The 24,812-nt window shown below is 38.2% G+C and overlaps 1 protein-coding gene across 2 annotated transcripts in view; it reads right to left on the reverse strand.

Annotated features, from left to right (window-relative positions):
• Positions 1–24,812, reverse strand: part of POLQ (DNA polymerase theta) — a 136,219-nt gene that overhangs the window by 105,452 nt on the left and 5,955 nt on the right. The window contains exons 1-7 of one of the 2 annotated variants that reach the window (XM_066241869.1): positions 23,984–24,046; positions 23,260–23,416; positions 21,548–21,656; positions 18,516–18,735; positions 16,164–16,311; positions 11,473–11,619; positions 2,753–2,965 (exon numbers count right to left, since the gene is read on the reverse strand). In XM_066241869.1, the coding sequence (XP_066097966.1) occupies positions 2,753–2,965; positions 11,473–11,619; positions 16,164–16,311; positions 18,516–18,735; positions 21,548–21,656; positions 23,260–23,377 (955 nt within the window). In that variant the 5' untranslated portion in view covers positions 23,378–23,416; positions 23,984–24,046. Of the gene's footprint in view, positions 1–2,752; positions 2,966–11,472; positions 11,620–16,163; positions 16,312–18,515; positions 18,736–21,547; positions 21,657–23,259; positions 23,417–23,983; positions 24,047–24,812 lie in introns of those variants that run through there. The other variant, XM_066241868.1, reaches the window with a different exon arrangement.

A 24,812-nucleotide genomic window follows, 5' to 3' on the forward strand; every position in this document is an offset into this window, starting at 1 on the left:
AGAAACAATACTAATGGACATGGTAAAACAAACTGAAAGTGTAGGTCTCTGACATTGGGGTCACTTGTCAGGCCCAGATTACTTACACTACACTGTTATATGAGGTAGTTACATTCTACAGTCAACACACACACTGAATTAGCGAATATCAAACCACTGCTCCTAGGAGAAACAGAGCTAGCTTCCTGCAAGTCCCTAGTCTCAACATTTGCATTACTCAGTCAATATAAAATATTGTTTTATGTGTGTTTCTGTTTAAAGAGACCTTACTTAGTATGTGTTATTGATTTATTAACATTAAACTCACAGCCATCAGTGTATTGTCTCTCATGGCTGAACAAAGCTTATTTAACATACTTATTTTCTCTATAGGGCATATCACAGCCTCTTGCCTTTAGGAACACTAAATAATTGCACTTCAGCACTATCCTTGGGGGTCATTTTAAACAGTTAAATTACCACAAAGCCTAAAAATGATAAATTTATGGCACTAATTAGACCGTGTAAAGCAGCGGTAGTCAACCCGGTCCCTACCGCCCACTAGTGGGCATTCCAGCTTTCATGGTGGGCAGTAGCAGAGCAACCAAAGTATAAATAAAAAGATAGATTTAACTATAGTCAGTAATTTAATAAAGATTTATTCTGTCAAACTTAGCAAAAATCCGATATAAACTATGTGGTAAGTAAATATTATTATATGCTTTAATTTGCTGTAACTCTGCTTTATAAATTTTATAAAGTAAAGTTACTTACCTACTTTATAAATCACCATTACTGTGGAACCAGTGGGCGGTTAGAAAATTTTACTACTTAACAGAGATACAAAAGTGGGCGGCAGGTATAAAAAGGTTGACTACTCAATGTAAAGGATACTTGTTTACAGTGTGAGAGTTAAAACAAGAAGGTAAAGTCACGTGTGCTTCCAGAGAGTCAAATTTTTCATCGTTCTGCACAAGTCCATGAAAGCCCCACACGTGTTGATCTAGAGTTATGAATAAATTTTACTGGGCATATTCATAAATATGACACCCACAAAAAGCAAGAATCAACTGTATTTAGGGACCTCACATTACAAGTCAAGTTATTCTAAAAGTCACTTCCTCAGTACACTACCCAGCTTTTTGTGCCCAGAATAGCTCACCTATTTTCACATTAAGACTTTCCCTTTTTCGCCTGACCAGGCAGTGGCGCAGTGGATAGAGCATCGGACTGGAATGCCGAGGATCCAGGTTCGAGACCCTGAGGTCACCAGCTTGAGTGCGGGCTCATCTGGTTTGAGCAAAAGCTCACCAGCTTGGACCCAAGGTCGCTGGCTCAAGCAAGGGGTTACTCAGTCTGCTAAAGGCCCGCGGTCAAGGCACATATGAGAAAGCAATCAATGAACAACTAAGGTGTTGCAATGAAAAAACTAATGATTGATGCTTCTCATCTCTCTCTGTCCCTGTCTATCCCTCTCTCTGACTCTCCGTCTCTGTAAAAAAAAAAAAAAAAGACTTTCCCTTTTCTCCAGAATATCCAAATTTCTCTTCAATAGCCACAGAACTGTTGGCCTATTTATTTGACATGTAATACTGGAGTCAATAAACTATATTCTAGAGAAGAAAGATAAAGTAACAAAGAATGTTCCTCCACTATTTCTTTAATGTTAGAAGATTCATAACAATTCAGTCACACCCAGAATAATGTGAGAGGTTAGAAGTAATATATGGTATATATTATTATAAATAATAATACTATATTGATATTTAATTCAAACAAGTCGCTTCCTCATTGCTTAAGAAAAAACTTTTGTTTGGACTGCTGGTAACATTATCATTACTTGCTGATGCAAGGTAAGAAACTGGAAAGGTTGTTTTGAGAGCCAGCATCAATACAGAGAGAAAAAGATAGTATCACATTTTCTGTTCCCAAAGTGTAATAGTGATCTCAGCTCTCAGAATTCCTATTTGAACTCTGTTAGACCAGTCACCTAAATCTAACTAATACTCATGAAAATTACTCCCTTCATTAGCACTAAATAGTACACTATACTGAAAATTAAAAATCATATTCCAGCTAATGTGATAAGTCATCTTGATTAACAATACTGAATCATTTCACTGTGTATAATACAAAAGAAATTTTTAATTCTATATTAGTAGAAAATAATTGGTTGACAACATATAAAAAATAACTTACACACATTATAAGTGTTTTTTTGTTTGTTTGTTTTTTGTATTTTTCTGAAGCTGGAAACAGGGAGAGACAGTCAGACAGACTCCCACATGCACCAGACTGGGATCCACCCGGCACGCCCACCAGGGGGCGACGCTCTGCCCACCAGGGGGCGATGCTCTGCCCCTCCGGGGGGTCGCCCTGTTGCGACCAAAGCCACTCTAGCGCCTGAGGCAGAGGCCAAGGAGCCATCCCCAGCGCCTGGGCCATCCCTCCTCCAATGGAGCCTCGCTGCGAGAGGGGAAGGGAGAGACAGAGAGGAAGGAGAGGGGGAGGGGTGGAGAAGCAGATGGGCGCTTCTCCTGTGTGCCCTGGCCGGGAATCGAACCCGGGACTTCTGCACACCAGGCCAACGCTCTACCACTGAGCCAACCGGCCAGGGCCACATTATAAGTTTTAAGTAAATCCAAAAGGATAACATTAGTGCTCTAGATAACAAATACAACATGATGAGAAATGGGTTGTCAGGCACGAGTCAAATTTCAAGTAGAAGGAATCTGTCCTTTGGCAATGCTATCAAAATTAAATTCAAACTCACCTACTGTATCTACTCCTTTCCTGCCAGCACGACCAACCATCTGCTTATATGTAAGAATATCTAGAGTTCGACCACTGAAAATAGGAGTCCGAATAATTACACGACGTGCAGGTAAATTCACCCCAGATGAAAGGGTAGAAGTTGCTGCCAAGACCCGAATCTGACCTTGACGGAAGGCTCCTTCAATGATATCCCTCTCCTCAAAAGTAAGACCTAAAAAAAGGAAGGATGTTACTATAACATCCACATATAACCCTTGAACAACACAGGGGTCACGGGTACAGGACCCACATGCAGAGGAAAATCCATGTATAACTTTTGACTCCCCCCAAAACATCCTACTGTTGACTAAAAGCCTTACTAATAATATAAACAATCAATTAACACATATTTTATATGTTGTATGTGTTATATACCATACTCTTACAATGAAGTAAGCTGGAGGAAAAAAATTGTTATGAAATCATAAAGACAAAAAATACATTTACAGTTCTGTACTGTATTTATTGATATCATAAGTTTACATCATCTGTTTATAAGATGCATTGTTTGTCAGTACTTACATCAATATGGTCTTATATGATACAAGACACTGTAGATATTACATGAATTACTAAAACTAGGCAGCAATAATGAAAATTTATGAAAAAGAAATTCATATTTACTTATAGGTATAACAATGCATTCATTGATAACAAAGCAGCAGCAATACAATTGTTTTATGGCAGTCTAGCATAACTGATACGACTGCTTCATGGCACCCTAGCCTACACACTAATAAATGAATTGTTATAAATTTTAATGATATACATAAAAATTATATTCATAACAGCATTTGGAAACATTACAGTTTTTTAAAAATCACTTACCTCTAATGATAGGCTGATAAACAGAGGCATACTGTATAGTAATGTGATTTTTTAAAGCAGTTATAAAACAGTAAGAAAACTAACACATTATAATTTTATGTTAAATATCACTCACCTTATGCCTTTGTAAGGATAGGCTATCCATTTCAATACAAGTCTTGCACACGATGTTCTACATAATGAATACTTAGGTGATGATGATGATGATGATGATGATGACAGTGACACAAAAATATCTCATACAGTTCCTGTCATAGTTATCTGATTTTCACATGAAGGCATACACATACACAACAGATAAGTTAATCAACTCTATGGAGTGATTACTTACTATTCATTAGGTGGAAATGGATCATCATAAAGGTTTTCAATCTCATCATCCTCACATTAAATAGGCTGTGGGGGAAGAGAAAGAGGAGGAAGAGGAAGAGGAAGAGAAGAGGAGGAGGGTGAGGGGAAGGTGGAAGGGAAGGAGGAGTGGAAAGAAGAGGGAACAAAGGAGGGTTGATCATGCTGTCTCTGTAGTGAAAATATTGGCAGAGCAATGGGGCAGCATGACAGATACTCCTGACCTCTCCACTTGAAATTTCAATAAATTGAACAACTATAATGCAGCAAAGGAACCCCAGCTGGGCTCACAGGCATGCCTGAAAGATCCACGCACAAATAGACTAAAGGTGGGATGGTGTGAAAAGGGGGGTGGAAGATAACACACAATACTGATGGGCTTTGGAAAGGAGAAGAGACAAACCTAGAGACTGGTGGTTTGTCTGTGTTTTTTGTTGTGTTTTTTTTTTTTTACAGGGACAGAGAGAGAGTCAGAGAGAGGGATAGATAGGGACAGACAGACAGGAATGGAGAGAGATGAGAAGCATCAATCATTAGTTTTTCGTTGCGACACCTTAGTTGTTCATTGATTGCTTTCTCATATGTGCCTTGACCGTGGGGCTACAGCAGACCGAGTAATCCCTTGCTCGAGCCAGTAACCTTGGGTCCAAGCTGGTGAGCTTTGCTCAAACCAGATGAGCCCGCGCTCAAGCTGGTGACCTCAGGGTCTCGAACCTGGGTCCTCCGCATCCCAATCTGACACTCTATCCACTGCGCCACCACCTGGTCAGGCTAGAGACTGATTTTTGTTCTTGTTTTCCTGCTGGACTACAGGTAGGAGAGAATTTTAGGCTGTCTGGATTTTGTCTGATGGGTACAGTGAGGGAAACTCAGATTGATTGGGTCTCCTTTTGGCAGAAGGAGCAGTGAGATAGAGGGGCAGAGGGGGGAGATAAACCAAAGCAGCCAAAGTATGGGGTCACAGCCAGTGTTCCTGCAGTCTGCCTGCAGCCTGCACTTGGCAGAGACAGAGAAAGCTGAAGTGCAGCTCCCCAGCCTCTCCGATCCCACCTCCCTCACTTCGCAGTTCCAAGAGTGGCAGAGACAAACCCCACAGCTAGCTCTCAAAAGCTACTCTCTCCCTGAAGAACAGAGTTGCTCCACATCAGATCCCCAGGTCTGTTGAGACATGAGAAGGAGCACCCAGAAACCTGAGATCACCATTGCTAGAACCATAAAGCCATAAAGCTGAAACCATAAAGCCAAAGTTGTAAAGCCCTCACAACATTCCCCACCCACCATCATGACTGCAGCCCTGCCTGCATCACTGCACCAGCAACATCTCAACAGAGAACAGACCAGGAAATTCAGAGCTAAAAGTTATAATACAGCGACACCTACTGGAAGAAGCCTCTCAAAACCAAAATTTATTTTTACTTTCTTTTCCCTCTTTTTTCCTTTCTTTTTCTTTGTATTCTTTTTTCTCTTCCTCTTTTGAATTTAACTTTTTTTATATTTATTATTATTATTATTATTACTATTTGTGAGTGTTTTGATTTTTTTGTTTGCTTTCAGTCTTTTCCTCTGGTTTTACTTCTTGTCATAATTATTTATATTTTTTACTGTTTTATTTTAATTTTTCATTTTTTAGTTTTTTTTTTGTTGTTAGGATTCTTAATAATACCATATTCAAATGTCATTAAGGAAGAAGAAATCAAATACTATGGCTACACATGACAGAGACATAGTTCAGAAAGAAAACAAAAAATCTCCAGAAAAAAAATCTCAATCATTTTGAAGTTAAATGAGAATTCAAAACCGAAGTTCTGAAAATACTCAATGAGATGTGAGATGACACCAACAGGCAACTTAATGATCTCAGAAAACAAATTAATGAACAAAACAAATACCTCACCAAGGAGACTGAATCTTTAAAAACAGAAATGAAGAACTCAGTACATGAATTGAAGACTGAGGTAGCGAGCTTAGCTAACAGAACAAGCCAGATAGAGGAAAGAATCAGTAACATTGAAGACAGGCAACCAGATCTGCTAGAGAGAAGAGGAAAGAGACTCAGGAATTTAAAAAGCAGACAGCTCCACAAGAATTGTCTGACTACATCAGAAAGAGTGATATAAGAATAATGGGTATATCAGAAGAAGAAAAGAGGGAGAAGGAAATGTAGAGCCTATCAAACAAATAATAGATGAGAATTTCCCAAGCCTATGAAAAGAGTTTCTATATGGTACCAATCCTTCTTCCACTGTTTCCTTTAGTTTTGGTGCTCACATCATGGAAGGGTCCATGTTGTAAAAGAAGTCAAAAGCAGTCTTGAATATTGGAACCCTTCTGCCAGATTGTCTAGTGTCAGTTTGTATTCTGGCTCTGCTTCTTCTGTCTTCTTTATCTTCTGGCACTGGTTCAGAGCACTCATCTCCATCAAGTTTCTTCTTCAAGACCCATATCTTGAAACCTTTCACCCTCCACCGTTTTTGCCATATCCACAATCTCTTTTCATGATTTCCTTGATTATGGCTCTGTCATAAATCCTGTGAAGTTACGCAGAACATCTGGGCACAGTTTTCTCCAACAGGAATTTATTATTTCAGGTTTCATGGCTTTTATGGCTTTTCTATAACAACAATGGCATCTACAATGGTATGATCCTTCCAGAATTGCATGATGTTTTTTCTATCAGAGTTCTCTCTCCCGTAGCACTGACAATCTTTTCCATAGAGTACCATGTGCAATGAACCTTATAGGCCCTTATGACCCCCGATTGAGAGTTTGAATTAGAGATGTTTGGGGGCAAGTAGACCACTTCAATGCCTTCAGTGCTAAACTCATGAGTTCCTGGGGGGCTAGGGGCATTGTCCAATATCAAAATAATTTTAAAATGCAGTTCCTTACTGGCAAGGTATTTCCCAACTTCAGGGACAAAGCATTATTGAAACCAATCCAAAAAAAAGGGGTTCTCACTATCCAGGCCTCTTTGTACAACCAAAAGATTGGCAGCTGGTGTTTATCTTCTCCCTTCAAGGTTCAGGGGTTAGTAGCGTTACAGATAAGGGTGGTCCTGATCATAAACCTGACTACATTTGCACAAAAGAGTAGAGTTAGCCTACCCCTTCCCTTCTTAAATTCTGGTGTTCCCTTCTCTTTCTTACTAATTAATGTCCTTTGTGGCATTTTTTTCCAGAACAGGGCACTTTCATCTGCATGAAAAACCTCTTCAAGCAGATATTCTTTCTCCTCAATAATTTTCTTAATGGCATCTGGGTCAGCAGAAGCTGCTTCTTATTATCATGACAACTTTTTCAAGCCAAAACCCTTTCTAAAATTATCAAATCATCTTTTGCTGGCTTTCAATTCTCCAGCTTTAGCTCCTTTCCCTTCCTTTTGCTTTAAGTTGTCAAATAATGACTTTGCTTTTTCTTACATTATCTTAGAGTCTATAGTATGCCTTTCTTATAGCAATCTTACACCCACATAAGAGCTGCATTTTTAATACAATATAAAAAGGTAATTCACAAAAAGTGCTAGATTTTTGCACCAGCTGGCATAGTTGCAGAAAAGGCCTCACAAATTTCCTTTTCATTTTTTTACAATGGTCTTTATGCTGGGTTTATTTATCTTGAAATAATGGGCAATCGCAGCTGCAGACATCAGACTACAGTATATCTCAAGCAATTCAGCTTTGTCTTATAATGTTAAAATTTTTCTCTGCTTCCTGGGAGCACTTCCAGCATCACTAGTGGAGCTTCGTATGGGTCCTATGGTATAATAACAAGGTTTATAGTATTGCACTTAACACAGTGAAAAACGTGCAAGAAATCACCTTTCAATGTGATAATCAATTGCTGGAGAGACAAACTGCTCACTAGGAGATAATGTCACAAGGCATTTTAAATGCTTTTGCAACACTTGAGTTCACTACAACAGGTGGCTACGAAATTAGTACTACAGTAGTATGCTATGTACTATAGTTAATTTTAGACAGGTTTTTTTCCCCTCCTTCCCTCCCTTTTTTCTAGACAGTTTTTACTTAATACTATATCTTTACAATTGCTTATATTTCTCTCCACTGCAAATTGCTCCATGTATGGTCTGTGTTTGGAAATTTTGATCAATTTTAACTTTTTATAATAGATTTGAGTATATTTTAAGGTATTAAATGAACTAACAGACTGTTTTCTCTGGTATTTAAATGAACCGTCTAAATATATTTTACGCATTCATGACATACTGTTTTCTTAACTTTATAATAGTTCTACAAGTTACAAAGTTCATCTGTGAGTTTTTTCAAATTGTTGCAAATTTCCAAAAAATTTTACAATATATTTATTGAAAATCTACATATAAATGGAACCATGCAGTTCAAGCCCATGTTGTTCAAGGATCAACTGTGTATATATGTGTGTATATATATGTGTATATATATATTTTAAAATTTATTTATATATAGCATGATAAATTTTTTAATAAATTGAAAAGGTTAAATTCCTAATCTTTGAAACTATATATTCTTAATCATATCATTAGCACATATGATCATGGAAAGACCACTCTCTGGAAGAAATTATTTAATTCAGTGACTATTACAATCCTTGCAATTTTGACAACCTATGTATTTGATTTTTAAACACTTCTAGCTTTCTCAAAATACAATACGACAATTTCTAAAATTAATTTGATTTTGATATATGTATAAGAATAGCTCAATATCCCTTGAGATAAAAGGAGACACTAGAGTGACATAAAATTAGAGTGGCAAGTGCAGTAGTCCCTCCTTACCTACAGTTCGGCTTTCCACTGTTCCAGTTGCCTGCAGTCAATTATGGTCTGAAAATGTTAAATGAAAAATTCCAGAAATAAACAATTCCTAAGTTTTTAATTGCAGGCTGTTCTGAGCAGTGTGATGAAAACTCGCACTGTCCCTCTCCATCTGTCCTGGATGTGAGTCGTCCCTTTGTCTGGCGTATCCACGCTGCATATACCACCTGCCCGTTAGTCACCTAGTGGTCATCTCAGTTATCAGACTGACTCTGGGTGTTGCAATGCTTGTGTTCAAGTCACCCTTATTTTACTTAATAATGACCTCAAAGCACAGGCCTGGTGATGGCAGTTAGGATATGCCAAAGAGGAGCCAGAAAGTGTTTCCTTTAAGTGAAAAGGCGAAAGTCCTCCACTTAATAAGGAAAGAAAAGAATTGTACAGTCATGCACTGAAAAATGACATTTCAGTTCAACAATGGAACACACATATGATAATGGTCCCATAAAATTGTAACAGAGCAGAAAAATTCCTGTCACCTAGTGACATTGTAGCACAATGTATTACTCACATCTTTGTAGTGAAGTGGGTGTAAACAAACCTACTGCACTGCCAGTCGTATAAGAGTACAGCACCTACAATTATGTACAGTACATAATACTTGATAGTGATAATAAACAACTATGCTACTGGTTATGTATTATACTTTTTCTATTTTTATTCTTTTTCTTTTTCTCCTTTGTTTTTTATACTATACTTTTTATTTTATTTATTTATTTTTAGCAAGATTGAGAGAGAGAGAGAGAGAAACAGGGAGACGGAGACACAGACAGGAAGATGAGAAGCATCAACTCACAGTTGCAGCACTTGAGTTGTTCATTGATTGATTTCTCATCTATGCCTTGACCAGGGGGCTCCAGCAGAGCCAGCGACCTTGGGCTCAAACCAGCGATCTTGGGCTTGACGCTAGTGACCTTTGGACTCAAGCCAGTGACCATGGGGTCATGTCAATGATACCACGCTCAAGCTCGATGAGCCCACACTTAAGCCGGTGACCTTGGGGTTTCGAACCTGGGTCCTCAGTGTCCCAGGTCGATGCTCTATGCACTGTGCAACCACCTGGTCAGGTACTTTTTTTTATTTTAGAACATACTCTCTCTACTTATAAAAAAGTTTACTATAAAATGGTATGCCATGTTACTCCAACAGCAGCCTCATACATCTTGTGTTTACTGCATCTCTTGATTGTGTCATTTTCTTTTGTGCTTGTTTTAGTCTCATGTTGTTTTATTCATTTAGTGTAACTCAAGTGTAAAGTGTTTATAAGTCTACTGAAGTGTACAGCAATATCCTAGACCTCCACTTTCACTCATTACTTACTCACTGACTCACCCAGAACAATTTCCAATGCTGCAAGCTCCATTCATGTTAAACTGTACCATTTTATATCTTTTATATTGTATTTTACTGTACCTTTTCTGTGTTTAGATATGTTTAGATATTGCCTATAGTGGTCAGTACAGTAAGTAATATGCTGTACAGGTTTTACAGCCTAGGAACAATAGGCTATACCATATAGCCTAGGTGTGTAATAACTATATCACCTAGGTTTGGGTAAGTGCACTCTATGATGTTTGCACAGTGACGAAATTGCCTAATGACACCTTTTCCAGAATATATCCCTATTATTAAGCAGCACATGACTGTATGCTGAGGTTGTCAAGAATTATGTTAAGGCCCTGGCCAGTTGGCTCAGTGGTAGAGCATCGGCCTGGCATGCGGAAGTCCCGGGTTTGATTCCCGGCCAGGGCACACAGGAGAGGTGCCCATCTGCTTCTCCACCCCTCCCCTCTCCTTCCTCTCTGTCTCTTTCTTCCCCTCCCGCAGCCGAGGCTCCATTGGAGCAAAGGATGGCCCGGGCGCTGGGAATGGCTCCATGGCCTCTGCCCCAGGCGCTAGAGTGGCTCTGGTCACAACAAAGCAATGCCCCGATGGGCAGAGCATCGCCCCCTGGTGGGCGTGCCAGGTGGATCCCGGTTGGGAGCATGCGGGAGTCTGTCTGACTGTCTCCCTGTTTCCAGCTTCAGAAAAATACAAAAAAAAAAAAAAATTATGTTAAGAATGAATCTTCTGTCCTGGCTGGATAGCTCGTTTGGAGCATCATCTGGAAGCAGAGGTTGCTGGTTCAATCCTTGCTCAGGGCACATACGGGAACAGATTTTCCTGTCTTTCTCTTGCTCTCTCCCTTCCTCTCTCTCAAGTCAATAAAATCAATATTAAAAAAAAGAATGAATCTTCTATCTGTGAAATTGTAAAAAAGGAAATAGCAAGCGCTAGTTTTGCTATCATACCTCAAACTGCAAAAGTTACGGACACAGTGTGTGTGGTAAGTGCTTAGTTAAAGATGAGAAAAGTATTAAATTTGTGGGTGAAAGACAAAAACAGAAAACGTGTACTGATGGACAGCAATGTGTAACACCAGAAAACACTGAGCCAGTACAAAGACTTCAGCAAGGGAGTCCTGAAACCAGTGACATCAAGCTGTTTGCTGCAAGTCAAGTTTACCATACAGAGAAGTAAACCTACACATGCTTCTTTTACTCTTGCTTAAACTTAAACATACAATTTCTTAAAATGAGATCTAAGAGTATTAAGTGTGGTTAACAAGAAATCAAATGCACATAAATACAAAATGAAGAAATTGTGAGGACTTTTGCAGGGGGCTTAATAACTGATTATAGATATGGATACCTGCATGATGAAACGCTACTCCCCATGGTACAGTTTTTTGCAATACAGAGTCCAATCCTGAAGGTGAATGTTTTAGCTGATCAATCACTTCTAGGAGGCCCTCTTGTTCCAGTATCACTGGTGAAAGTTCCGATGATCTTCCCAATCCTGTCATACAAAAACATCCACACTGTTCACCTCTGCCTGGACCTCTGTAAGTGCTATCTGCCTAAGTCATCACAGAGCTAAACAGTAAGGTAATGATTCTGAAATGACTGCATATAATAATCACCTTGACACCTTTATTTTATTTTAAAGATTTTATATATTGATCTTCTTAGAGAGAGGAAAAAGGGAGAGAGAAAGTGATACAAGAGTCCAAAAGTGAGAAATTTGACTGGTAATGGTAGCTTTTTCATTGCAATGAATAGGAGATATTTAGGGATTGGGAAATAGTTCATCTGTTTGCTATTTCTCTCTTAATGGCTCCCTGGACTTTACTTTGAAATGCAGAGTAAAGTTTACCTTTGTAGGAATGAGGGGGGAGGGGCTTACATTGGGGAGAGACCTGACAACTAGGGAAGTTTAAATCACAAGTTGTTTGTAAAAGCCTAGCCACAGAATTTACTGTTAAAAGTTAAAGCCTATAAATTAATTAGAAACTTAGTTCACCAATCTTAAATCTTTACTTTGTATCTTAAGAAAATAAGGAGAATTTTCACAAACAATTCAGAGGCAGAGAGTGGCAGCGGTGCCAGGTCCCAGCTGTTCTAGGGAGACACCTGCCTAAGGCTGCTTTGAAAATTTACCAAGGACATCAGATAGGACCATGCTGATTGGGCCTGTGTTATACCAGAAGAACTTTCATAGGAGGCATCCCTGCAACTAAACCCCTACCTCCTGCACATTGTTACATGACTAACTACACAGACTTTTTTTTTTTGCCCCTTGCACCATTACTAATAGCCCCTGAACCCTATAAAACTGTTGCCAGCACCTGGAGAGGGTTAAGGCAGTTCTTTTGGACAGGAGTCCCCTGTCTTCTCAAGTTGCTGCAATTTGAATTAAATATGCTCTTACACCTACTCGGTTGCTGTTTCTCATGAAATTGGCAAAGAGAACAACAAACAACATAGATCCCAGCTTGTTCCGATAATAAAAGGTGGGGGGAGGAGCAAAAAGCATCAACTCATAGTTGCTTCACATATGTGCCTTGATCAGGAAAGTCTAGGGTTTCGAACCTGCAATTTCAGTATTCCAGGTCCACACTCTATCCACTGCACCATCACAGGTGAGGCTTGACTCCTTTTAAAAATTGATGACTGGCTCTTACCCCTGGACATTGTAATGTAATAGCATACAACCTGAACACGAGGAATTTTTAAATCTCCCCAGGTAATTCTAAAGTGCACCAAAGTTCAGGAAACACTGTAGTAGAGTGAGACCAAGCCCACAGGAGGAGACCAAAGAAACTAGCTGGAGAAGGGGATTATAGATAATGACTACCATGCAGAGCCTAAAAAGCAAAATCCTTGCTCAAAGTGTGTCCCCAACCAGCACTCTCAGAACTACACAGGAGCCTAATTCTGTGTGACAATTTTTCTTGCCTCTTTGGCACCAATGTGGTAATTAACCATACATTACCTTCTATGTTTGCCTCTCTGTGTAACCTCCCCCAGCAAGACCTTAATTTTCTGCAGGAACTATTCTTTCTTTCTCTCTCTTTCTCTTTCTTTCTTTCTTTCTTTCTTTCTTTCTTCCTTCCTTTCTTTCTTTCTTTTCTTACTCTCTCTCTTTTTATTTTTAGAGAGAACAATAGGAAGGGAGACAGATGAGAAGCATAAACTCAGTTTCAGCACTTTCATTGTTCATTGATTGCTTCGCATACATGCTTTGACCAGGGGACTCTGGCCAAGCCAGTGACTCCTTGCTCAAGCCAGCGACCTTGGGCTTCAAGCCAGTGACCTTTGGGCTGAAGCCAGTGACCATGAGATCATATTGATCCCACACTCAAGCTGGCAACCCTGTGTTCAAGTTGGTGAGCCTGTGCTCAAGCTGGGGACCTCAGGGTTTCAAACCTGGGACTTCAGCATCCCAGGTCAATGCTCCATCCACTGCAACACCACCAGTCAGGCAGGAGCTGTTTTCTTACAGAATTTCCTAGAGTTTTGGATTTTTAAACTAGTAATACTTCTCATAAAATATATTTTGACTTTTCAACTTTTTAGGTTAACTTTTCTTAAAATGTTGAGGACCCACAGAGGGTTGTCAATGTTTCTTATGCTGGGGATAATTAAAAAATTTTTTACTTACTATTGATCGATATATTTATTTCAAAAGAAAAGTCACTTAAATACTAAAACAGTACTAGGAATAATTTCAGAATTTAAACTTCAGCTTTATGAAAAATATATAGCCTTGTCTTTTCTGGTAAAAATTTCATCATAGCCCCAAGCACTGCGATTTGGGAACCACTGCTATAAATCAAAATAAAAGAACCCTAAGCAAAGAAAATAATAATTTTTCTGGATATTAAGGGATATAAGTTACCATGGTACAATATAAGAAATATAAATTGGCAAAGTACAGAAAGTATCAACTAAGACAGAACTAGAAACAATTTCATGTTAAACAATTTCATGTTAAACCAGAGCCTACCCAATATAAACTTCAGGAAAAGTTTACTTGTTGGAACTTAGCTTGAGATATCCGTTACCTAGCTTCACGATGCCATGGCATAATGAAATCACAAAATAGCCTAATATCCTGTGACCAGAACTGGTCTCTGTCTTCCCTCCACTTATTTTGTAACTCAAGGAACCACAGGCTAATAAAATCAGCAAAAATACAGTGGGGGCAAAAGTAGGTTTACAGTTTTAAGTATTGATATATAAAACAAGAATCTATTCTTGTATTATTATTTATTGATTATTATATTATTTTCCATACAAACAATTCTAAACCTTTTGCCCCAGCCTGTATATACTAATGGTTATAGCAATACACTCAGCAATAAATAAAGGAATAAACTGATAAATGTAACAATCTGGATAACTCTTAAAAATATGCTGAGGCCCTGGCTGGTTGGCTCAGTGGTAGAGCATCGGCCTGGCGTGCAGGAGTCCAGGGTTCAATTCCTGGCCAGGGCACACAGGAGAGGCGCCCATCTGCTTCTCCACTCCTCCCCCTCTCCTTCCTCTCTGTCTCTCTCTTCCCCTCCCGCAGCCGAGGCTCCACTGGAGCAGAGTTGGCCCGGGCACTGGGGATGGCTCTATGGCCTCTGCCTCAGGCGCTAGAATGGCTCTGGTCACAACAGAGCGGCGCCCGGGATGGGCAGAGCATCGCCCCCTGGTGGGCATGCCAGGTGGATCCCGGTCGGGTGCCTGCAAGAGTCTGTCTGACTGCCTCCCCGTTTCCAACTTCAGAAAAAATACAAAAAAATTAAAAATTAAAAAATAAGCCCTGGCCGGTTGGCTCAGTGGCAGAGCGTCGGCCTGGTGTGCAGAAGTCCCGGGTTCAATTTCTGGCCAGGGCACACAGGAGAAGTGCCCATCTGCTTCTCCACCCCTCCCCTCTACTTCCTCTCTGTCTCTCTCTTCCCCTCCCGCAGCCAGGGCTCCATTGGAGCAAAGATGGCCCGGGCGCTGGGGATGGCTCCTTGGCCTCTGCCCCAGGCGCTAGAGTGGCTCTGGTGGCAACAGAGCGACGCCCCGGAGGAGGAGAGCATCGCCCCCTGGTGGGCAGAGCGTCGCCCCCCTGGTGGGCGTGCCAGGTGGATCCCGGTCGGGTGCATGCGGGAGTCTGTCTGACTGTCTCTCCCCATTTCCAACTTCAGAAAAATACAAAAATTAATTAATTAATTAATTAAAAAATAAAAATATGCTGAGTGAAAGAAGACAGAAACAAAAGATACATACATACTATATAACTTCATTTATATGAAATTCTTGTAAAAGGCACAACAAATCTAGAATAACAAAAAGCAAATCAGAAACAAAAGATACATACACATATGACTTCATTTATATGAAATTCTTATAAAAGGCACAACTGATCTAGAATTACAGAAAGCAAATCAGTGGTTTCCTGGGGATGGGGATAGAAGGAAATAGCAGAAAAGCAAAAGAGAACATTTCAGATTGACAGGGTGTTCTATATGTTGATTATAGTGGGTGTTAAATCAGTGTATACATTTGTTTAAACTGATTAAATTATATACTCAAATGGGTACATATTATTGTATATATATTATACCTCAATAAAGCTTATTTCTAAATAAATATATATACAAACACATGCCTATATACATATATATGTATGTGTATGTGTGATTCTATTTAGAGTTAGAGCCTGGAAATATAAAGAAAGATATGGCTACTTGTCCCAGAAAAATGTGTATGTGTGAAGTTTTATATATAATTTAAGGGCTTCAAAGATTAACCTCTCAAAGCCCATCGATCCAAGATGAAGGACCTGAGTATATGCCTGTATACATCCAGTTTTCTAAAATCTGAATATCCGACTGTGTGCACACCTTGTCTATAATGAGGACAGGAAGAGGACTATTCACAAAAGCATCGTTTTGTAAGGAGTGCCTGGGAAGCAGATGTTGGCAACGAGGAAAGAGAGCCATGCTTTGTTAATATAATCCTTAACATTACTTTCAGCAAATGTATTAGGTATGGTGGTTTTTATTTCAATCAGTAACTTACCTTCAGCTTGATGGTGTAGATTGTAAAACTCATGGGCAATGATATCTGCCAACTTCTCACACCATTTCTTCGACGGACAGAAAAGTAATACTGAATGGTTATCACGAATGGTCTCATAGCATAAACTAACAACATGGTCCTCATCTCCCTAAGAAAGGAAAATAGATAGCCACTTTAGTGGTACTTTCAAAACGTTTTCATATTAAAGTCAGTCATTTGCTTCATAGAGAAATTTCTTTCAACTCAAAGGCAAAATAAAAATGAGTTACCAAGTCAGTAACAAAACAATGAAAAAACAAAACAAGAAGAAAAAAAGAAAAAATCTCCTTATGATAAAAGGTGAAAGGAAATATTTTCAATTCACTTAACTAATATTTACTGACCTCCAATCCTTAGACAATGGGGATAGAATAATGAGCACAAGAAAGTCAAAGTCCTATCTTCAAGGAGTTTAGGTCTCACTGGGTAAACATATTAAAGTCCTAAAAAATCTGTAAAATACAGTCATAAAATATACTATAAAAAGAGAGTTGTATGGTGTTCTGAGGCCTCATATTTGACATAAATTAGACAGAAAATTCTGAAAGAAAGTTTCCCTGAGAAAATGGTGACTTAGCTGAGATGTGAAGGAGAGGAGGCATTACGTCAATGAAAGGTAACTGAGGGACAGAAGAAACATTTCATGCAGAATAAACAGCATATGTGAAGTCCCAGTGAGTTCTCAAAACTATCAATAGAAGGTCAGTGTGTGCAACTGGATTAATTAATTTATCCATCCATTCACTCACTAAACAAACATTTACTGTGTGCTCAATACTGTTCTTTGCACTGGGAATGGAGAACCAAGCAGGAAAAAAGCTCTGCTCTCAGAGTGTTTCTACTCCAATAAGAAGAGATAAAAAATAACAAAAACAAGATAGGTAAAACACATAGTATGTTTGATTTTGAAAAGTGCAAAGGAGAAAAATAAAACAGGGAAAATAGGGACCAGGAAGAAAACACTGTAATTTAGATAAGGAAGCTAGGGAGGGTCTAAGAAAGTGACACTTGACTAAAGGTCCAAGGGTGAAGAGTAAACTATTCTGATGCTTATACTAAAGCATTCTAGACAGAGAACCTGTGGTGGGAGATTCTTAACATTTTATTGAAGGGCAAAGAGACTGTAGAGAGTCAGATGAGATCTAGTAGATGAGGTCAGAGCCCTAGGAGGGTGAGAGCAGATCAAGTGGGTCTTGTGGGCTACTATAAAGAAATTGCTTTCTTTCTAAATGAAACAGGACACCAACATAAGTTTTTCAGCAGAATGGTTACATGCTCTGATGTTCATTTTAAATAGATCACTAGCTCCTGATTTACGCATAGATGGAAGGGGACCAGGCAGAAGAAGAGAGAGCAACTAGGAGGTTTTTTCAGGTAGGAGCTGAAAGTGATTCAAAAAAGGTAGAGGCATGGACATGGTAATAAAAGAAAAAGATTAACAGAAGAGTAAATAAATGCTTACATACATAACTATTGAGGTAACCAAGGAAAAGTCAAATGAGATTTGGAGTACAAAGCAAAGCAACTGAGTAAGATTCCACACCAGGCGTACAGAGCTACAAATGAACAGCTCTGAGGGTACTGAAGGATGACTTTAGTCCAGCTCTAAACTTACCCTTGGCTGGTTCAGTACTAAGAGATAGCTCTGCATAAAAATAGAAGATATCTCACTTCATAGATTGTGAGTCAGTTCTTTAACCTCAGGATTGAATAATTAGGCTTGGAAAAATACTCTGAGGGAATTGATCATTTTTCAAGCATTTTTCAGATGCTAGAAAATTTTTAAACATTTCATTCTTACAACTATACTAAAGATTAGTATTATATCTCATTTTATATACAAAGACACTACATTCAGAAAGCTTTTGTGATTCAACTAATATCACACCCATATCAACTATCTATTAAGTATCAGAGGTAGGTCTAACTCCAAAAATGGTATTTTTTCCCACTCTACTATATATTAAACCTAAGTTTAATTTTCCACATTAATGTTTAGTATAAAATAAGCCATAAGAAAATCTTCTCCAAGTTAAAAAGAAAAATCTATAAAATTAGCTATTATTTTGTATTACTTATAGGAAATGATAGTTATTTAAATTGAAGAAACAACTGTATATCCTCTCTCACCATCACCAATTCTTTAAAATAAAACAACTAGTTTAATATTAATATGTTTCAAATGATTATGCAATGCACATTCAACTACTTTGCAACCCCTAACTTACATAACTCAAAAACTATTAACTATTTGCTATAAAACGCAATCAAACACCAAGTACTGGAAGTAGTGAGGTAAAAATACTGACTTACTTTCACTTGTAGCAGAGGTTGAAATTCCCTCACAAGCTTCATTGAAGAGTCATATATGGAATTTCCAATTTTTACTGACTCCAACAGTGGTACAGGACGAAAGTCGGTGTGGTAGAGTTCAGCATCCAACCAAGAAGCCACAAGCTCCAAATTAGGGAGAGTAGCACTCATGCCTACGATCTGCACAGTGTTAGACAGAGGACTGGCCAAATCTGCTTGGCTGGGAAAAACAAATGAAAATGCTGTTAAAAAATACATAGTATTAATTATAAATAGTACTGCTAACAACATTCTTGGTCATGTTCTTTGGTACATACATGCATACAGCTCTTTAGGGTTTATACATAGAAGTAAAATTACTGGGCCTTAGATGATCTTCAATTTCCTTAGCTAATGTCAAACTATTTTCCAAAGAGAGTGTACCAAAATGTTATTACTTTGGACAGTATGTGAGAATATCTCTTTGAAGAGGTCATTTATATTCCCTTGATTGCTAGTGACATTAAGCACCATTTGGATGCCCTCTTCTACATGCCTGCCCAAGTTCCTTACCCACTGACATTGAGTTGGCTTTTTTCTTACTGATTTGTAGAATTTTTGTACCAGAAAAAAAAAGAACCCTGTGACTTAGACGATCTATGAAATAATTGTAAGGCATTTTCAGAAATGCAAATTTTCAAAAACTTTATACCCATAATAGCCTATACACTGAAATAAAGTAAAACTTGCTAAAAAATATCCCCACCAAAATGAGGAAATAAATAGAGAGAAAAGCATGTGATTCTAGAAAAAGGAAGTTCTGACTCAAGCAAAAAGCTATGGGAATGAATGATAATGATAGAGATCCCAAGATAACTACTATACAGCACATATATAGATTAACCACCTGTCTAGATTGGAACAACTCAAAGGCTTTAGGAGAAACTTCTTCAAGAAGATGAATTTGGCTTGACTTCAGATGGTGAACACACACTACAGTGTACAGATGATGTGTTGTAGAATTGTGTATCTGAAAACTGTATAGTTTTGTAACCAGTGTCACCCCAATAAATTCAATAAAAAGGGAAAAAGATGAATTTAGTAGAATAGCAAATGCATTGGCACATATTAGGTAGAGATTTACACAAGTGGGTAAGGAGCTGGGTATAAATCAGTGACAAGTACATAGGAAACAAAGCCATTAAACACAAAAGTTTCAGACAAAACAAAATGTTATTTAGAAAGGAAAAGTAATCATAATATACATGGCATATCTGATAATGGTATTTATGTAGTCATAATAGTGTAACTAAATATGATCAAAGCAAAATTATGGCATAACTATATTTGAAGAATGGGAAGATGATGAGAAAATAGAGACAAGGTAGGATGACGAAGATTGGGTGGGGAGAGTAAATAATATAAATACAGCTAGATCTTCATTTTCCATAGTAAAAATTCAATGTATATAATGTTAAAATTAAAATTGTAAGCAGCTGCATTTAGAGATACCACTGTAAATAACATGCTTATAAAGCTATTAAGAGTTGAAATGGATTGCCTCTCAGAAGTGGGGGATAAAGAAATGTTATTTTTCAAAATTAGCCTCGACTGCTTAAGTCAGATGTGTAACTGGCAAATACATAAAATAGATCTTAAAAATTCTATCATAAAAGTGGTCAGTAGGCCCTGGCCAGCTGGCTCAGTGATACAGTGTTGACCCAGAGTGTGGAAGTCCTGGGTTCAATTCCCAGTCTGGGCACACAGGAGAAGTGACCATCTGCTTCTCCTCACCCTTCCCATTCTCTCTCTCTCTTTCTCTCTCTCCCTCTCTCTTCCCCTCCCACAGTCATGGCTCTATTAATTCAAGCATGTAGGCCCCAGGCACTGAGAATGGCTCCATAAAAGCCTCAGCCTCAGGCACTAAAAATAGCTCAGTTGTGAGCAGCCCCAGACTGGCAGAGCATCTGTCACAGATGGGGGTTGCTGAGTGGATTCCAATCAGGGCGCATGCAGGAGTCCATCTCTGTATTGCACGTTTTCACTTAAAAAAAAAAATGGTCAGCAATCAGAAATTTAACAATTTAAGAATGTTTACAAAATAATCTAAAATCCCTCTCAGCCTTAAGAAATTGTTTTGGAGCCTAACCAGGCAATAGCACAGTGTCAGCCTGGGACGCTGAGGACCCAGGTTTGAAACCCCAAGGTCAATGGCTTGAGCATGGGATCACCAGCTTGAGCATGGGGTCACAGACATGACCCCATGGTTGCTGACTTTAGCCCAAGGTCGCTGGCTTGTGCAAGGAGTCACTAGGTCAGCTGCAGCCCCCCAATCAAAAATTAAGATGCGCCTGACCAGGCGATGGCACAGTGGATAGAGCGTCAGATTGGGATGCCGAGGTCCCAGGTTCGAGACCCCGAGATCACCAGCTTGAGCGTGGGCTCATCTGGTTTGAGCAAAAGCTCACCAGCTTAGACCCAAGGTCGCTGGCTTGAGCAAGGGGTTACTAGGTCTGCTGAAGGCCCACAGTCAAGGCACATATGAGAAAGCAATCAATGATCAACCTCTAAGGTGTCTCAATGAAAAACTGATAATTGATGCTTCTCATCTCTCTCCATTCCTGTCTGTCTATCCCTATCTGTCCCTCTCTCTGACTCTCCTGCTGTCTCTGAAAAAAAAAAAAAAAAAAAAAAAAAAAAAAGGTCCTGGAAGCCAATTACAGTCATTAACAAAAATAGGAAAGGTACTATTTTCCTAATAAATAGCTCTATTTAATGGAGGATTAGGGACATATGCCTAATAACTAAAAAAAAAAAAAAAAATGCTATAAGTTGATGCTTCTCATCTCTCTCCCTTCCTGTCTGTCCCTGTCTGTTCCTCTCTCTATCTCCCCCTAAAAAAAAAAAAAAAAATTGTTTTGGAACAAAAATGTATATGAGTTTGTACCAAATACTATTCTCCTTTAATTTATGTAACTCATACTTGTTATTCACTTTTTCAGACATTCAACATTGTTTAGACTCTCAGAAATGTAGTTATTTCAGGTACTCACCAAGATGCTGACTTCTGAGTAATATAGCAAATCTTGGTCAGCAAAAGTTCCAGCAGATAGCCTCGGTGAGCGTCTCCCAGCATATGCAGCTCATCCACAACCACAATTCCTGAGGAGATTTTCCAGATACTAGTTTTTACAGAATTTCAAAAATCCAAGAAGAATTTCAAAGACTCAATATCTTATATCTTTTACAGTCAGTAGTTATTAAAACATATTGCAGGTCATGCAAATATCTAACTACAAAACAAAAATCAGATTCCACATAATGCGCAATTCTTTTCCAAGACAGTTTGGGTTTCATAAGTGATCCTGGCTACAATGTATTCTGAATCTAAAAAGCAATGATTAGCTAAACTTAGGGCTAACTCAGGGAAAACTGCCTTAATTATTCTGATAATTTTGAATTGATAACCTTGTAAAAATATATGCATAATGACGTATCAGAGACATCTATGACAGTTATCCAGTATAATACTTTCCTATGGAAAAAACAACCAGGGCAGCCATACTCATGTTAGAAAATTGCTTAGAAAAACAGAATATCAGGAATAAAAAATTATTTTAAGGGATGTTTTTGTTTGATTATGTTAAGTTAGTGAGTCACTCGACTACAAAACATAAATATGATCATAATTCCCCTCTGCTTGGAGAAGCAAACCAGTCTATGTACTTGGAATAATGCTGAAGAATTACTGAGATTTTAGTAACAACTAATGCCTCTTCAGTTAAACATTTTCAGAAACATCATAGTTTCTGCATGTACTAGTGTCCGCCCAACAAATCCTCCCCACCAAAATCAAGATCTTTCAGGCCATTTCCTAATGACACACGGTGCTTATACTATATGATGAGTTATTTTAGTATTTATTCATTCATCCAAAAAAATTTACCCTACCTAATATGCCAGGCCCTGTGCTAGGTATATGGGCTATAACACTTAATAATATTCTATTGTAATTCTCAAGATAGAGTCCAGTGCAGTGACAATAATATAATTCTGATACAAATTGATAAATGTGATTTTGATCTCCAAGCTTTATAGAGTAAAGCCCGTTATCATATTAATCTCTGATTTCACTCCCTACCTCTACTCTGCCACAACTTTATCTTTTAAGTTCACCAGGATCTCAATAAGTAGCTAACTTGATATTCTTGCTGCTACAACCATTCTCTTCTGGTGCTACACAGGGGCCTTTCCTAAATGGTTTATGAAAAAAAAAAAAAAGCATTAAGGTAGAAAAAAATCTTCCTAGAGCCCCAAGCTCAAATACAATAATCGGTTTCTGTAGCTCCCTACCATTTCCCTGCTAAAAAGTAGCCCCTGGCTACAGGCCTAATCTAGATAGCATAGCACCAGAATATGATAGTCAATACACATGTACACTAATTGCAGAGATGGCAGATCCAGATCCGGCTCCAGCATGCTTCCTTCTATTTCTGGTAAAGTTTAGATAAGAAAGAAGCAATGAGAAATGACTTGAGGGCTCAAGAATATCCTCTATGGTTTATAAAGGAAGTCTAGTCAGTAACAGCAGCAGGACACAAAACTTCCCCCACACACACAGAGTTCTTAACGTCGCAGACATCGATACCTCCAAAAGTAGATGATAGACAATAGAACATGGGAAACACGGAGATCACAACAGTTCCACTCCATTCCATCAAAATAAAGCAATAAAAAGTATTTGCTTATTTCCTAATTTTCTTACCTAATAGATCCATCTTATTTTCTTCTATGAGGCGATTGATCAGACCATTGGCTCTCTCAATTGTGCAAACAGCAATATCCAAGGAAGAGAAACGCCCTTTTGGAGAGGTGCTGCCCATATAACCATCTACTTTTATTCCCACTTCCTGAAACAGACTCTGAATTGAGTCAAATGGAACAATACAGGTAAAAATATTTGATGGTCATGAATTGTAAATCGGTTCTACCCTGGAACATATGTACCTAAAGACATTTATCAGATTACTGTTAGTTGCTCCTGAACAGGACACACTGGCTCTTTCTAGAATCATATACTAGAAGTTTAGAATTGATGAAACTCAGTACAGAGATTTTTTTTTTCTGTTCAGATAGAGTCAAATAAAATTAAGTGTGCCGTTTTCATGACAGCATTTTATCATCAAAGCAGTTCTAAGAGTTATTTATAGAAATTAAAATTGGAGAAAAACCACCTAAGCACTAACACTACTTGAGCACTGATATTTTTAATCTAACAAACAAGAAACTAGCTCTTTCTTTAAAGCTAATGTAATACTTTAAGAAATAAATTTATACTTCATGAGGAAAATATTCTCATTATCCAACTTATTTTTATATAACAAAAGAAAAGTTTTCAAAAGTCACATGCAGGGAATTTAATGTTAATTTTTTTTTTTTTTTTTTTTTTTTTTTTTTTTTTTTTTTTAGTTTAACTTTAACTAACATACCTTCTCAATAAAAAAGATCCTTTCATCATTTTGTTACTTTGGTCTAAGTTGAGAGGATGTTACCAAGTAGGACCAGCTTTGTTGTCTATTTGGCCTCTGAAATAACTGTTAAAAAGATTTATAGAACCACAGAACTTTAGAGCTTTTCATTCAGTAAAATATTTCCGAGTGTTTGTTGAATGAACCCACAGCACTGGGGTTAACATCCTTATTTTACCAATGAAAAAACCTGAGGTCCAACAAATTATGTGCCTGGCTTGAACACATAATCTTTTTTAATTTTTATTAATTTTAGTTTATTGTGTTTACATGGATTCAAGTGTCCCACTGACTATAACACCCTCACCCCCTCACCCCTGTGTCCCTATTTATATCCCCTTTGCCCCCCTCCCCTAACTCCCTCTCCCCTCCCCTCTGGGATTTGCTGTCCTGTTATCTGTATCTATGTGTTATGTATATATAATTTCACTAATCCCTTCACCTTTTCTGATCCCATCCCTTCATTCTCCATGAACACATAACTAATGGCAAAATGGACTAGAACCCAGATTTTTTGAACTACCAGTACAATAATCTTGCCATTCCAACAGCATTTTTTTCACTGCAGAAATAACAATAAAATTATTCCATTCCATGAAACACTCTATTTGTAAAAATGCCTTAAACCAGTGGTCCTCAACTTCTTTTGGGCCACGGACTGGTTTAATGTCAGAAAATATTTTCACAGACCGGCCTTTAGGGTGGGACGGATAAATGCACAAAATCAAATTATGTGACCAGCGTAAAAACTGGTATTTTTAAATATAATTGTCAAATTTATGAGACAAGC

This window comes from Saccopteryx bilineata, chromosome 8 (genome assembly GCF_036850765.1).
Source record: "Saccopteryx bilineata isolate mSacBil1 chromosome 8, mSacBil1_pri_phased_curated, whole genome shotgun sequence".
Taxonomy (NCBI): domain Eukaryota; kingdom Metazoa; phylum Chordata; class Mammalia; order Chiroptera; family Emballonuridae; genus Saccopteryx; species Saccopteryx bilineata.